This window comes from Lytechinus pictus, chromosome 8 (genome assembly GCF_037042905.1).
Source record: "Lytechinus pictus isolate F3 Inbred chromosome 8, Lp3.0, whole genome shotgun sequence".
In the NCBI taxonomy this organism is placed as follows: domain Eukaryota; kingdom Metazoa; phylum Echinodermata; class Echinoidea; order Temnopleuroida; family Toxopneustidae; genus Lytechinus; species Lytechinus pictus.
In genome coordinates, this window is record NC_087252.1 from 26,759,766 (window position 1) to 26,775,669 (window position 15,904).

General features: G+C 34.7%; 1 protein-coding gene across 1 annotated transcript in view; it reads left to right on the top strand.

Moving 5' to 3' along the window:
• Positions 1 to 11,160, top strand: part of LOC135155130 (uncharacterized) — a 23,523-nt gene extending 12,363 nt beyond the window's left edge. The window contains exons 5-6 of the mRNA XM_064103862.1: positions 5,633 to 5,693; positions 7,140 to 11,160. Of these exons, the coding sequence (XP_063959932.1) occupies positions 5,633 to 5,693; positions 7,140 to 7,434 (356 nt within the window). The 3' untranslated portion in view covers positions 7,435 to 11,160. The remainder of the gene's footprint in view (positions 1 to 5,632; positions 5,694 to 7,139) is intronic.
• The last annotated feature ends 4,744 nt before the right edge of the window (positions 11,161 to 15,904 follow it).

The following is a 15,904-nucleotide window of genomic DNA, read 5'->3' on the forward strand; positions in this document are numbered from 1 at the left end:
AGTGCAACGGGCGAGCGGGTCGGAAAAATTTTCAAATCTGATGTAAAACCCGTTTTTTGGGGGGTCAAATACTATTAAACGGGCATGCTTGGGAGCTGTTACGAGTGTGAATCGCAAGCTCAAAATTTTGGAGATGTCAATAAGAAATATAAAAAAATATTCTGAGCAGTAATTCCAATCATTAAAGGGGAATCCAACCCAAATAAAAACTTGCTTTTATAAGAAAAAGAAAAGTCAGACAAGTTGATTGGTGAAAGTTTGAACAATATTGGACAAACAACAAGAAAGTTACGAATTTTTCAAAGTTGTAAATATTGGAAATCACTATACTCATGGAGACTTCAAATTGGCCGCATATGGGATGTCAGTGATGTAAGGCAAGGACTACTCTTCCATGTACTCCACTACATATTATGGCTAAAATGTCATTTTTCCTCAAAGTTTTATTTCAAATTATATTTTTCTTTCACTAGGACATTAAACAATATACTACCTGGGTTATATTTAGATTACTGCCCCAGGGGAATGGGTACTTAGGAGAAAACCACAAATCCCTGATAGTAAAGTACATGGCCTATGGGAAAGTTGTCCTTGCCCCTTGTCATAATTCACTTACCGAGTTGCCAATTTGAAATCTACATACTATTAGTGATCCCACTTTTAAAGCAGCTATAACTTTCTTATTTCTTGTCCGATTTCTTTCAAATTTTCACCATTCTGTTTAATTTATTTTTCTCCTTCCCAGCACAACATTTTATGGCCAAGGCTGGATTCCCCTTTAAACAGTTGTGCATCTAACTGAAGAATTAACACGAGTGCGAAGTATGAGCTGAAGTATATTGACCAGAAAAGGAACTATTTAAGGACTGTGTTTAGTGACTCATGAATAGGATATATGCATGTAAGCGCGAGCTAAATAGATATTTCAGCCTGAAAAATTGATATTCTAAGTCTTTTTATAACCAATAGCGGCGAGTACCTTACTAAACTAATAACAATAGCCAAACAAATTTTGGATTTTCTAATCTGAAATATATACTTTAAGAAGGGTAACGAACCTGTGGATTAACGAACCTCATTTCGTTTCCGGACTAACGAACCTTCGGAATTACGAACTTCATTTCGTTTTCGGACTAATCAACCTTCGGAATTACGAACCCTATTTCGTTTTTGGACTAACGAACCTTCGAAATTACGGACCTGATTTTATTTTCGGACTAACGAACCTTCGGAATTACGCACCTTATTCCGTTTTCGGACTAACGAACCTTCGGAATTACGAACCTTATTCGTGTTCGGAATAACGAACCCTCGGAATATTCGAACCTTCGGAATAACGAAGCGTTGGAATTACGAATGTATGCGAAAATTATACTCTACATGATATGATTATGATTCACATAGAGTGCAGTGCCTTGAAATGTGAGGCATTCAAAAGTTGCAAAATAACACAATATTGAAAGTCACTGTTCTTTTTTCCGTGGTGATGAGTGAGTTTCTCAGCGGTTTCTTTTGTTTTCATGCACTTTAATATCAACATTAACATGGAGATCCGTGAGATATCATGGTTTGATACCGGTGTGTTGGCTCAATTGGTAGAGCGTTCGTCTCACAACCGGGAGTTCAAACCCCGGCCGCGTCAGACCAAAAGACGTCAAGAAATGGGAGTTGCTGCTACCCTGTTTGGCGTTCAACGATTAAAGAGATAAAGCCACGTCGAACTGGCGCTGCACAGCGGCTGCCGGGCCCACGATTAATTGAGCGAAGCAAATTTTTGGAGTATTTCATTTCATGTCTATTTCGAATGGTAAAATATGGATTTTCATCTTTTCTTTTGAATTGTGGTTTGAAATTCCCATGCATGTTTGTTTGTTTGCTTGTGCAGAGGTGTGTTTGATTTCCTGTTAATGCTGATATTAGGAGCATGAAAACAAAAGAAACCGCTGAGAAGCTCACTCATCACCACGGAAATAAAAGAACAGTGACTTTCAATATTGTATAATTTAGCAACTTTTGAATTTTGACCTTGCCAAACATTTCAACGCAATGCACCTCCATGTGAACCATAATCATATCATGTCTCCATGTGAACCATAATCATATCATGTAGGGTATAATTCTAAGGAGAATTAAATGATGTTTTTAATAATATCAAATATGCATTGCTTGAAATTAGGAGTTTAGAGAAATTAATGGCCAAACTCAGATTTCCAAACGTTTTTGAGGAGTTTATATGCAACCAATCAGTAAATATTTCTTAAATGCGGCGTAGGTTACCATTGTTATTGCTGATGACACACATATCTCTTTGTCCTTTCAACCTAAAATTCCGTTACTGTTCTTGGCTATCACACAACTTGAAACATTGTCTACGAAACCGTAAGACTTGGTTTGTACCTAATAGCCTGAAACTGAATGATGATAAATCTAAAATTTTATTATTGTACCAAACTTTTGTTATAAAGGAAAAATTGATTATCAGTCGTGTCACATCCATATTGGTAGTACTTGTATCACTCGGTCAAAAAGAAGTATTTAATTTCTTTAAGCACGAAGGGTTAACCTATGCGCGATTAAGTAGGCACTTTTATATAAATTTAGCGTACATTTCTATAATCTGCGCCCACTTCAAAAAGTCATACAACCACAGTGGAAAAAATAAGTAATAAATCACTCATATCACATAGATATTAGTAGCACTTCTATCGATCCGTCACAAACAACCCGTAATTTGGGAGTTATATTCGATCATGAAATGACTGATCACAATACATCTGAATTGTAATGACAATTAGAAAAAAAAACTCCACATAAGTACATACGTTATATCGGGGCTCCAAGTTTAGCGATTATTCCTAAATGGAATGACCTATCACGATCATCATTGCATGCGCATTTTGTTCAGTAGACTGAAGAGGAACCAATCAGAACTATTCTTTTAAAGCAACAATTAATCGCCAACCTTTGTCATGTTTGTATTACGGGGCAATGAAAACCAATTACAGATCAGAAACCTTTACGCTTCATTTTTTGTCTCACCTGCATAGCAGAGTGAGACTATAGGCGCCGCTTTTCCGACGGCGGCGGCGGCGTCAACACCAAATCTTAACCTGAGGTTAAGTTTTTGAAATGACAGCATAACTTAAAAGGTATATAGACCTAGTTCATGAAACTTGGCCATAAGGTTAATCAAGTATTACTAAACATCCTGCCTGAGTTTCATGTCACATGACCAAAGTCAAAGGTCATTTAGGGTCAATGAACTTAGACCATGTTGGGGGAATCAACATCAAAATCTTAACCTAAGGTTAAGTTTTTGAAATGTCATCATAACTTAGAAAATATATGGACCTAGTTCATGAAACTTATACATACGGTTAATCGAGTATCATTGAACATTCTGCATGAGTTTCACGTCACATGACCAAGGTCAAAGGTCATTTTTAGGGTCAATGAACTTTGGCCGAATTGGGGGTATCTGTTGAATTACAGCCATAAATTTGAAAGTGTGTTGGTCTAGTTCATAAAACTTGGACATAAGAGTAATCAAGTATCACTGAACATCCTGTGCACATTTTAGGTCACATGACCAAGGTCAAAGGTCAATTAACTTTGGCCATAATGGGGGTATCTGTTGAATTATTATCATAACTTTGAAAGTGTGTTGGTCTAGTTCATAAAACGTGGACATAAGAGTAATCAAGTATCACTGAACATCCTGTGCACATTTTAGGTCACATGACCAAGGTCAAAGGTCAATGAACTTTGGCCATAATGGGGGTATCTGTTGAATTATTATCATAACTTTGAAAGTTGATGGATCTGACTCTTGAAACTTGGACATAAGACTAATCAAGTATCACTGAACATCCTGTGCGAGTTTCAGGTCACATGATCAAGGTCAAAGGTCATGTAAGGTCAAAGAACTTTGGCCATGTTGGGGGTATTTGTTGAATTGCCATCATATCTCTATAAGTGTATTGGTCTAGTTCATAAAACGTGGAAATAAGAGTAACCAAGTATCACTGAACATCTTGTGCGAGTTATAGTAGTTTTCAAAATCAGCACTGCTGCTATATTGAATCGCGTGATGCAGGTGAGACGGCCAGAGGCATTCCACTTGTTTTAATTTAATCTTTCCTTTAGCTTTAATGTTGTCGTCTGTCCATTGTTATGTATATTCTTGATAAGACAAGTGTATTCAAAATATTAAAAAACCCAAGTCTTTATTTAATGCCTTTTTGAGATTTTGTAGTATTATTATTATTATTACTTATTATTTGTACTGCGCTTTTCCCATTAGGCCCAAAGCGCTTACAATGAATTAATTAAATGTAATATTTAAAAAAACTACAAAGTACGAAAGGGATGAGTTTTTAATGACTTTTTGAAAATTGCTAATGTTGGAGACTGTCTAATTATTAGTGGCAGGTCGTTCCAGGATTTTGAAGCCGACACTGTAAAAGTTCTGTCACCAGCTAATGTACGAGTTAATGAATATGTGAGGCGAAGGTGATCACTGGCCGACCTAAGTGCTCTCGTTGGTGTATACAGATTCAAGCAGTTACTTAAATACTGTGGAGCCTGTTTATTCAGTGTTTTGTAGACAATCAAGAGTAATTTGAACGTAATTCTCTGTTTAAAAGGAAGCCAGTGAAGAGAATTAAAGAGTGGTTGGGAAGGATGATCTCGGGAAACCTGTAAAATTAATCGTGCTGCCCAATTTTGTAGTCGTTGAATACGAATTAATTGATTAATGGGAATTGTAGAAAGGAGCCCATTGCAATAATCAATACGAGACAGAACCAATGAACGAACAGCATTGTGACAGGCAGACTGGTCAATGAACCTTCTGATTCTAGAAATGTTCCTTGAATAAAAAGTGACTGTGCTACAGATATGAGAGATATGGTACGACATTGACATGCGGGAATCAAATATGACACCAAGGTTTCTTATTTTTTCTGATGGTCTAAAGAGTGTACCATGAACATCAAGTTGAACATTTGGAAGATTGCGCAAGTTATAAGTAGAGGCCGCAACAAAAAATTCAGTTTTTTTGTCATTTAATTTTAGCTTATTCACTATCATCCACTGTCTTATATCTGATATACAATTCTGGAGTTTAACCAGTGCATTATTGAGAGCTCCAGGAGTACCAACATGAATTTAGATCAACATGAATTTAGATCTAAATAATTACGTCATTTGTTTATTCAACTATTATTCTTTAGATATATGAAATGAATTAGAAATTTAAAATGGAAGATACGAAATAAATCCCACATCGTGTTTAATATCAAAATTGATATTTTGAACTAATGCATAATGTCATCTAGTCACTTGTTATAATAACCCATATTCATGTTGACTTTGAATGGTAAATTTTATTCCCAATTAATCCGTTCATTAAGACATAAGTAACTTATTTTAGAAGTGAATAAAGATATATGATTTAAACGAGACGAAACCTATTGTTTCACAAGCAAATGTTCACACTTGGTTTGAATGGATATGTTTTTTTTTATGTTTCGTTTTCTTTCTCTTCAATCCCTTCTTAGAATTTGAAAAAATATGATTATGCACATGAGAGAATCAAAGTTATCGAAATTACTTTTTCTGATTTTTGTAGTAGGAGTACAACACGGTGCAACAAGTTTACCGGCGCAGCAGACATCAGATGAAACCTTACGGTACGTTTTAATCATTAAAATACTTCTAATAATTGCTAACATTGCCAATTGATTTACGCAGAAAAGAGTACCTTTGGTATTACTTTTCAGAAAGATGGATGGGAGCTTTTATAATCTCAATAAGTTGTTGAAAAGGGGAAAAAAAGGGGAAAATAATACAAATTAAGTAATTGATAGCTTCTGAAAGATACATATATTGGTTTGCTCTTATTAATCCCCTGTTGAATTAAAAACACGAACAATATCCAAGACAGCAGGACATAAAAAGAACGAAATATTCATTTTGAGGGTAGAAACGTGAAACGTGCGTGACGCACTTAAAGGACAAGTTCAGCCTGTGAAAGAGTTGATTTAGTCCAGGATAGGTCCCATAGAAAATTGACCAAACCTTGTTTTTTATATATACAATATTTTTTTATGGTTTCTTGTCATTACTGTTTGGGCCAGTGGCGGCTATTTTAGATATCAAAATAGAGCAATGTTCCCTTATATGACATAATAAATGATATATCTCGTTAGTAATGGTGATTTGCATATATTACTTCGTTCATACATCGCGATTTTTTTGCAGTTTAGTGCTCATTCTTGTGAAAATTAGTTTTCCCTATTCATATTGTACACAATAGAGTATACAAGGGCCTATGGCGGCCATTTTGAATATCAGGAAAATAAATATTTTGTCAAAAATTATATTTTCAGAGAGTATTTCACTCCTGCCACACAATTTCATGCATTTCACAGCCAATGTGCAGACAATTTTATGATTTTCATGGGTAATTTGCATATTTTGGCGGCCATATTGGATTTTGCCAATTTGCGGAAAATGCTGAAGGTTACACGAGTGGCATCATTCAGATTCGTAATCAGCGCCCTCGAATTGACAAGAAACCATCAAAAAATATTGTATATATGAAAAAACAAGGTTATGCCTCTTCTATCCTGGACTAATTTGAATAAAAAAATGCAAAACCAATAGGCATAACGCTCAAAATCACGACATTTAAAATTGCGCCTGATTTTGCGCCGGAAATGCACATCCTTGTCAGTATCCAAATGATGATGGCGTCACCCACTCACTATTTCATGTTCACCTTATTATTATGTGAAACAAAGCGTTGCTCCTCCATTAACATGTTGTTTCAACATTTTGTGGTTCAGTCAAGTTGGTCCTTTAAATCAGTAAAATTTGAAATATTGTATAATTCAAACAATAACAAACAAATGAAAGAGTGAGTGGGGGACATCATCGACTCTCTAATTTGCATTTCACTTAGCTCTGTTGATTCAAATCAATGTTTTTCAGGGGTGGACGTGATTGTTAAGAAGTGAAAAAAGCGTAGAATAATCTGATTAGAGATAATCTGGGAGATTAATGGCAGTAATAGTGGAAATCAGCAGTGTTAAAAGGTTTACACTTTGTAATAATTTATCAAATCAACAATCTAGGATCAATCCAGCTCGAGAGAGGGACTTTGATGACATTCTAGAAACCGTTGCAGAAAAGGTTGCCTCACGTCAAGATATACATGATTTGGGAAAGGCTCTTGGCTTTGGACCAGAGGATATCGACCGTTATGTTGAGGAGAACAAGAAAGAGACAGGCGTGTCGTGCATGGGAACTCTTTCAATGCTCCGTAAGTGGAGAAAAAAGCAAACAAAGAATACAGAGCTGAAAGCCTTGCAGACTGCTCTAGAAGAGGCTGGTGAAATCCGTCTCGCTGATGAGCTATTTGGTGAATGATTGAATGGACCTCATGATTTTTGTGAACTATGAACTATGTTGTTCAATGGAGGATTAGATAGAGGCAGTCAGTTGGCAGGTCCTCAAAAAGTAGCTTCTTTTATCCTAGTGATATTCATGATTAGAGGGTGTTTGCATTATTTTCATGCATTATTTTAATTATTTCAAGTTGTTGTTTTACACTTAATTTCTGTTTGAGCCAGAATGATCTTTAGATTATGATAAAGCTGAAGATCTTAGCTTTAATATGATATTAGTTTTATAAGAAGAAGTATTTTAGATGGGTCACCAGCCAGCTTTTCATAGGCCAAGTACATTTAGCAGCTTATTAAACAAGAATACTTCACTCCGATTTGTCAAAGAGACCACACACCCACGCAGATTCCAACGTTTCCACACTGGTCATCTGCAAGGTCACACGCACAATGTGGTTACCTCTTCGAATTACCCGCGCCTGTTGTTTTAAAAACATTATTCACCCAATCAGAACTCTGGATTTTATGCTACTCAGAAATTCCAGAAATTTCCTCTCGTATCTTGATGGAAAAAGTTTGGTGCTGACCCATCTAAGAGGTGCCACATACAGAAGAAGAAAATTCCGTTTGAGGCATCTATTCAGGCCTGAAATTCACTTATCAAATTATTTTATTCAAAAGAAACAACCAATATAAAAGAGTAACAAGAACGCTTTCCTATGGTACAATTTTATTTGAGTACAAAGTGGTTAAATTCTTTCAGATTTAAAGTCTCACAATTCACGAGATTGTGCAGGAATACCTTGCTCAATTGCTTACTAGCATAGGGAAAGAAACAGAAAGAATGAGAGAAAGATAAACAAGATGAGTTTAATATGACGTTCGTAGCTGAGAAGGGGTGTGCGAACATGCACGGATGAGGATGTGTCTGTGTGTGTAAGATCAAATGTTATTGATTCGTTGTGTTTATGGGAGTATGTGAGGGTGGGTGTGTGCGTGTGTGTGTAAAGGCGTGCATATTTTAATTCATGCAGCTGATTGCAAGGTTTTTATTTGCATTTTATGTATTGTATTATAGGGTCAATGCAGTTTATTGAAATAATCTGATCTGAAGTTTATTAATATGTATTTGATTGTGTTAACGAAATTCCTGGAAACTCATTAATTTATGATTTATGTGCTGTATTTGAATAATGAAATATAATAAATTTCTTATTATTATCTGATTTGGATATGTACTAAATTTTGATGAAGTAATAATATTGCGTTTTGTTTAATATAAACGAGGTGTTATCAAAAGTACTATGCAGAGAGGCATTGAAAGTTGTCATAATAAATATTTTGTACTGTATTAATTGATTTTTCTGTACATAGTGAAATATATCACAAAGCATGTCAATCATGAAAATTGATTACAAAATAGGAAACAGAACAAATTTGAACTTTGCTCAATAGATCGAACTGCCTTTGTCCAAAAAGTACCGAAAACACAGAAATCCAAGAAAAGCTATATGCTTGTATGAGAGGCAAGCCCTGAAACTTAGTTTTAGTGTTAAAATACATAGTAAAACATAAAAGGTATGTAAGCTGATGGAGATGACCGAAGACAATCTTAAAACCAATGCCACATAAAATATCACAAAGTATGAGAGACCAAAATAAAACAAATCGTTATAAAACTACAATAAAGTGGCAAAGAAAGAATAGAGGGAGAGAGAGAGAGAAGGCGAGGTGGTGCAGGTAAAAGTGAAAGTAAAGAGAGGGACAAGACAGGGTAGGCCTTTAACAAGTCATTAGGCATGTCAAATAATTAGAATAAAATTACACACAAATTAAACAAATATACACAATACACATGTTTTATTTTAAAGTAAGAAAGTGAAAGCCTATTATTATTTTATTTCATTCCAGTGGTGATTTTTTGGGGATTACATTATTACATCCAAATGTTGTGCATTAATTGAAAGCAAATATCGTACATTTCCTATTCAGGACATAAAATTTCATTTTTTCATTTCATTTGTTTCATTTTTAAGAAAATATAAATCAAATAAATACAATCATAACAAGTCAACATCATACAAAATATACCAATGTCATTAAATCAACTTGAAAAAACATATTATAAGGAAGTTACATAAAAAATAATCATGTGTAAAAGATTTGTGATTTATGATATATGAAAATGGAGGATCCCACTGAAAAGCAAAGCTTGTATATTGTGGGCTCCTAAAAATAGACAAACGAGAAATAAGTTTTATATATCTTAGCATGCATGCAGTATTTTTTTATTCAAATCGATTTATCCACCAGTTTTTTAATTGAATTGTTTTTTCCGTTAAAACAAATAACAATGCATACTAAATGATACATGTAAAATTGACAAATACAAGTAGGAGGATTGCCCTTCTCAGCAGTATCAATAATGGTGTTGCTGGTCTACGGAGGGGTCCTCAGTGTCAAGTTGCCTCCATTGCAATGCCCTATACAGAGTCACATGTATCTACGTTGAGATTGTTCATCATTGCCTGCGACCCCCCCCCCCCCCACCATCATTAATAGAACTAAATGTTCTATCCAAAAATGACAAAGGGGTTCTAGTTTTTATAACTTACAGCGGTTGAAATGAGATAACACCAGTCTTTCACAAAAAATAAGATGGTTGTTTTGTTTTAGATGTTTCGTATCATTTCTATTATGCGTGCATCGGATGCTGTGTCTGAAATATGTAAATATGTAATATACATGCTTGTATACGTTACACAAGTGAGTGAAACTTATTACATGAAGAAGAAACTTGTTCAATTATGGATCATCCATTAAGAATATTTCAGATTACATTCTAAGATTGACCTGTACATAAGACTTAGTATTTTCTTCACTCGATCTGCTTTTTTACAGCAACATTCCATTTTCAGCTTTGTATTCTTTATTATTTGTCATATTTTTTATGTTCATTTCTCTTTGTTATTTACAAATTATCATGTTCATTTCTCTTTGTTATTTACAAATTATCTCATGTTGTTTTAGAATAATGATATCAATAATACATTTATAAATAATCTTGTTTTAGAATGATATAAAACCACCATACGTAAATTAAATTAATTTTTTTTTATTGCAAGCTGCTCCATCAAATAAAGAACACATAAACATGTTGCATTCGGTTATGTTGATATTTAATGTAGAAATCTCTTTTGTTAGGATTTCCAGAGATTGTACATAAAATGTTAGGGCGGTACTTTGGAAATGACTAGGGGGTGTGACAGTATGTTTAAAAGAATATTTATTTGTTTTACCAGGTAATCAGCATAATTGATAACCATGGTGAATACAATCAAAGTACGATAAGAGCCAGGTAGAAATACTCTGTATTCGTCTTTGAAATATTATTCAAATGATAGCACTGGGAAATCGAAGAAATCAAGAAAAAGTTTAGGAATTCTCTAAAAAGTCATTTATTGTCATAAATTCACACCATCATCATGTAAGTCTACAATAGATAATTAATACAATTAAGACACTTATAAAATGTTGATGATAATCCTTTACAAGGGATATATTGCAATTTAAATTGTTGTTTTCTTCTTAAATGTGCATTTTGTAATATTGTGGGGCCAGGCTCGATTAGCACCAGTGCTATTTTCTGGTCCCATTTACCATCGTATTTTTATACATGTGTGACTGTTATGCAATTTGCTTCATAACCTGTAAACATGTAAATATTGTTGGTAAATAAAGAAATCAAATCAAAGAAATAAAATCAAACTTGCTATCCTATCATATGTAAATATTTGAATACGATACCTCATCAGAAGAGGAAACCAAGTAATATTTATCAGAAAACACTTGACCTTATTTTGTCTATTGCGTGTTGCGACACTTGTCCAAGGTCCAAATCATCAATAAATTACTAATAGTCCGGTCTGTTAGCGTCAAAAACACCCTACTTGTGGACACGGTGGACAAAAGCATGATTTTTTCTCCAGACCTTTGTTTATGTATAAGAATTAAAAATGGGGTATGCTCCAAAAAATCTGGCTGCAGGAACAGTGAAAAAATGGGTGAAAATGTCAGAATTTATGAGTTTAGATTGGCCTGATATATAGACTAGCGCTAGTGCAAAACTCAATAGCAGTGCATTATTTTGCATTGGTTTAGTTCTTGAATTCAGACCCGTTTTGAACAGACGTTCTGTTTGTCCTCACATTCCAATGCACCAAATATCTGCATGCAGATCCTAAACAAGCCGAAGGGTGGCAGTGGAGGAGGTGGAATGTTGGTGTGTATGTACATATTTTGTTCTTGGGGTAAAGATGTGCAAGACACATTTTTTGCATGTGTTGGAAATTGTGTTGCCATGGTAACAGTGTATTATGGCAAAAATAAGGTAAAAATCTTGCAGTTAGAACTACTTCCTCTGTTTTCATCCGATTCTCATGAAATTTGGCACACACATTGGTCTTGAGATGAAGATGTCTAAGACACATTTTTGTGTGTCTTTCAGAAATCTTGTTGCCATGGTAACAACATATCATTTGGTGAAAATTGGGAAAAAAACTTACAATTCAAACTGCTTCATCAGTTTTCAATCAATTCTCATGAAATTTGGCATAGACATTGGTATTAAAGTAAAGATGTACAAGGCACTTTTTGTATGTGTTTCAGAAATTGTGTTGCCATGGTAACAACATATTATATGGCAAAATTTAGATAAAAACTTTGCAATTTGAACTACTTCATCAGTTTCAAACCAATTCTCATGAAATATGGCCTTGAGGTAAAGATGTGCAAGAACCTTTTTTTGTATTTGTCAGAGAGTGCATTGCCTTGGTAACCACATATAGCCAGAAATGCCGGGAAAACTCATTGTGGATCAATCTTCTTCTAAGTTTTCAGCCTGTGCTCATAAAAGTTGACACAAATATTCATTTTGGGTAAAGATTCATATTCAGTGTTAAAGGGGAATCCAGCCTTGGTCATAAAATGTTGTGTGGAAAAGGAGAAAAATAAGAATGGTGAAAGTTTGAAAGAAATCGGACAAGCAAAATAAAGTTATTGCTGCTTTAAAATTGAGATCCCTAAGGCTACTAGTATGTAGATTTCAAATTGGCAACTGGGTAAGCAAGGCCGCAAGGACAACTTTCCCATTGGCCTTATTGTACTTAATTATCAGGATTTTTGGTTTTCTCCTAAATCCCTATTCCATCGGGGCCGTAATATAACCCGGTAGTATAATGTTTTATGTCCTCATGAAAGAAAGATATAATTTGATTTTGAAGTAAAACTTTTGAAAAAGACATTTTAGTCAAATAATTATTCCAGTACATGGAAGAGTGGTCCTTGCCTTACATCACTATGACATCACATAAGCGGCCAATTTGAAGTCTTCATGGGTATAGTGATTACCAATGTTTACAACTTTTATATATTCACAACTTTCTTATGGTTTGTCCGATATTGTTCAAACTTTGACCAATAAACTTGTCTGATTTTTCCTTTTCCTCTAAAAACAAGTGTTCATTTGGGTTGGATTCCCCTTTAACGTCATATAATAGCGCAGGGTATTAATCAAGTTCAATAATATTTATAGGTTCTTTTTTTTGGGGGGGGTGGAGGAGGTCCTTAAAAACTGACAACATAAAATATAGAAGGTTAAAGGCCATGACCATTAGGAACTTAAACACTCTTAAAGAAAGCACCCCTTCCATTTTTTTTTTTTTTGGGGGGGGGGGGCTTTAGAAAATTGCCACATAAAGAGTAAAAGGAAATTATTACAACTAGGAACTTATAACTCCCCCTTCCAAAAAAGGGGGGGAAGAAAAATCCTATGCACTTCAGCGTATTAATTTAAAGCCTAAAACATTCTGCTTTGATAAAAAGATCATTTCTGGTGCCCAATTAATCAATGTTTTATATATCTTCTTCTACTCAGTCTTTGTTCATTTCAGTTTCTACTCTGACTTTCTTACATCACTTTTTTGCACTTTTGACTTTACCATACCTTCTTGTTTTGTTTCCTCTTACCCCCCCCCCCCTTGTCTCCCTCTCTAAGTACATTTTTCTTAGCTATTTTAATTCATTACTATCTAGCAACAATCATTCCATTTTGAATGCTTACACCTACACCGAAATATAATACCATGACATTTATTTTTTTTCTTCATAATCTTTTTAACTCCATTTTGGCTACACTCTGTCCTGAATAATCCTATTAGCAATATCTAATGTCTACTTTAAAGAATTGAAGAAATGACTGTCATGATATTATATTTTGGTAAAGGTGCATCAAATTCATATTAACAAGGTTGCAGCATTCAGAATGGAATAACTGTTGCTTGAAAAAAATGGATTTAGTTGTTTACCAAAAATCCTCTGTGAAAATTTTAGTTTTATCACTGAGTTTCCCCATTCCTGCAGTTACCACCATCTGAAAGGGTATGACTAGAATATAATTATTTATAGAGAAATAAAAGTCATCATTTGCTCAATGAACAGTGAATAACTTTGTCTTTACTCCAATGGAAAATTATTTGCATTTTTTATGACAGTCAGAGTTAGCATCCAACAATTTTGCTACTGAAACATAATATTCATTTTTTGACAATGGGAGATGTAGGATGTATAAAGCAGGGGCTGTCACAGAAATATACTGATAAAATTAAATGAAAGAAAATAGAAGGCTAAAATTTATTGTGCACATATGTATATTTTTTATATGGTATGTTATTGAGTCATGGATTTGCAAGTGAATTTCTAAAACAAGTGCAGATATTTTTGTATATATATATAATTCTATAATTAGTTGCATGATTAAAGGTACACTTTATAATATGTCAGAAAAAATATACTTGGAGAGAGAGAGTAAAAAAAGGAGAGAGGAAACAGAAGATGGTATGGTGAAGCTCAAAATCAAGAGTGATGTGATAAAGTTAAAAAGAAAGAGTAGAAACGGAATATGAATAAAAGACTGAGTAGGATAATATAAATAAACAGTGATTAATTGGGTACCGTAAACAATTTTTTATCAAAGCAGAATGCATTAAACTTCAAATGAATGGTCTGAACTCTGAAGTGCAAAGGACTTACCTTTTAAGGGGGGGGGCATTTTTCTGCTGAAAAAAATATAGCAGCCCCCTATTTTTTCGGGGGGGGTTAAGTTCCTAGTCATAATCCTTCAACTTTTACTTTTATGAGCACTGACTAAAAACAGGGGAAGTAGTTTGATCCACAATGAGTTTTCCTGCATTTCTGGCTATCATATGTGGTTACCATGGCAATATACTCTCTGACAAATCCGGGGGGGGGGCACTTCCATTGACGAGTGGATATCATGCACGACCATGGGGTCTCGAAAAGCACCCTAAACACGTATTTTCCATATTCTGAAAATGCACCCCTACCCTTAACAAGTATTGGAAACAAAACGATACTCTTGGCAAGTATTCCCTGAAATGAACCCCTAAACAAGTACATATATTTTATTGTCATGTCACGGGTCCGTCGGTCGTCGGATTTACCTTTACACACCATTTGGTTTTAGTACGGCCCCACCTTCCACACCTCGCGCAAATAGGACTCTAAACATGTGGTGTTGGGGCAAAAAGGACATCCTTTATAAAACATTTTAATTTTGTTTTATCATCCCCGCAAATTTGACCCTAAACACGTAGCTATCCTAGCGAAATAGATACCCTTTTTTCATTATTTTTGTGTTTTTGACAACCTTATCACGTTACGTACGTAATGTGACCTTGAAAAAGACATCCCTTTTACATGTTATTTTGGTCGCGCATGGTATCCACTCTTCAATGTAAGTGCCCCCCCCCCCCCGGGTGACGAATGCACACAAAAACAATGGTTCTTGCACATCTTTACCTCAAGGCCAATGTGTGAGCCATATTTCATGAGAATTGGTTTAAAACTGATGAAGTAGTTCAAATTGCAAGATTTTTACCTTATTTTTGCCATAATACACTGTTACCATGGCAACACAATTTCCAACACATGCAAAAAATGTGTCTTGCACATCTTTACCCCAAGAACAAAATATGTACATACACACCAACATTCCACCTCCTCCACCGCCACCCTTCGGCTTGTTTAGGATCTGCATGCAGATATTTGGTGCATTGAGATGTGAGGACAAACAGAACGTCTGTTCAAAACGGGTCTGAATTCAAGAACTAAACCAATGCAAAATAATGCACTGCTATTGAGTTTTGCACTAGCGCTAGTCTATATATCAGGCCAATCTAAACTCATAAATTCTGACATTTTCACCCATTTTTTCACTGTTCCTGCAGCCAGATTTTTTGGAGCATACCCCATTTTTAATTCTTATACATAAACAAAGGTCTGGAGAAAAAATCATGCTTTTGTCCACCGTGTCCACATAATTTCGCTAACAGACCAGACTATAAGCTCTCATATTTTTTGTATATCCTGACGTTACACAATTAAAACGTGTTTTGTATTCTACTTTGAGTCAATTT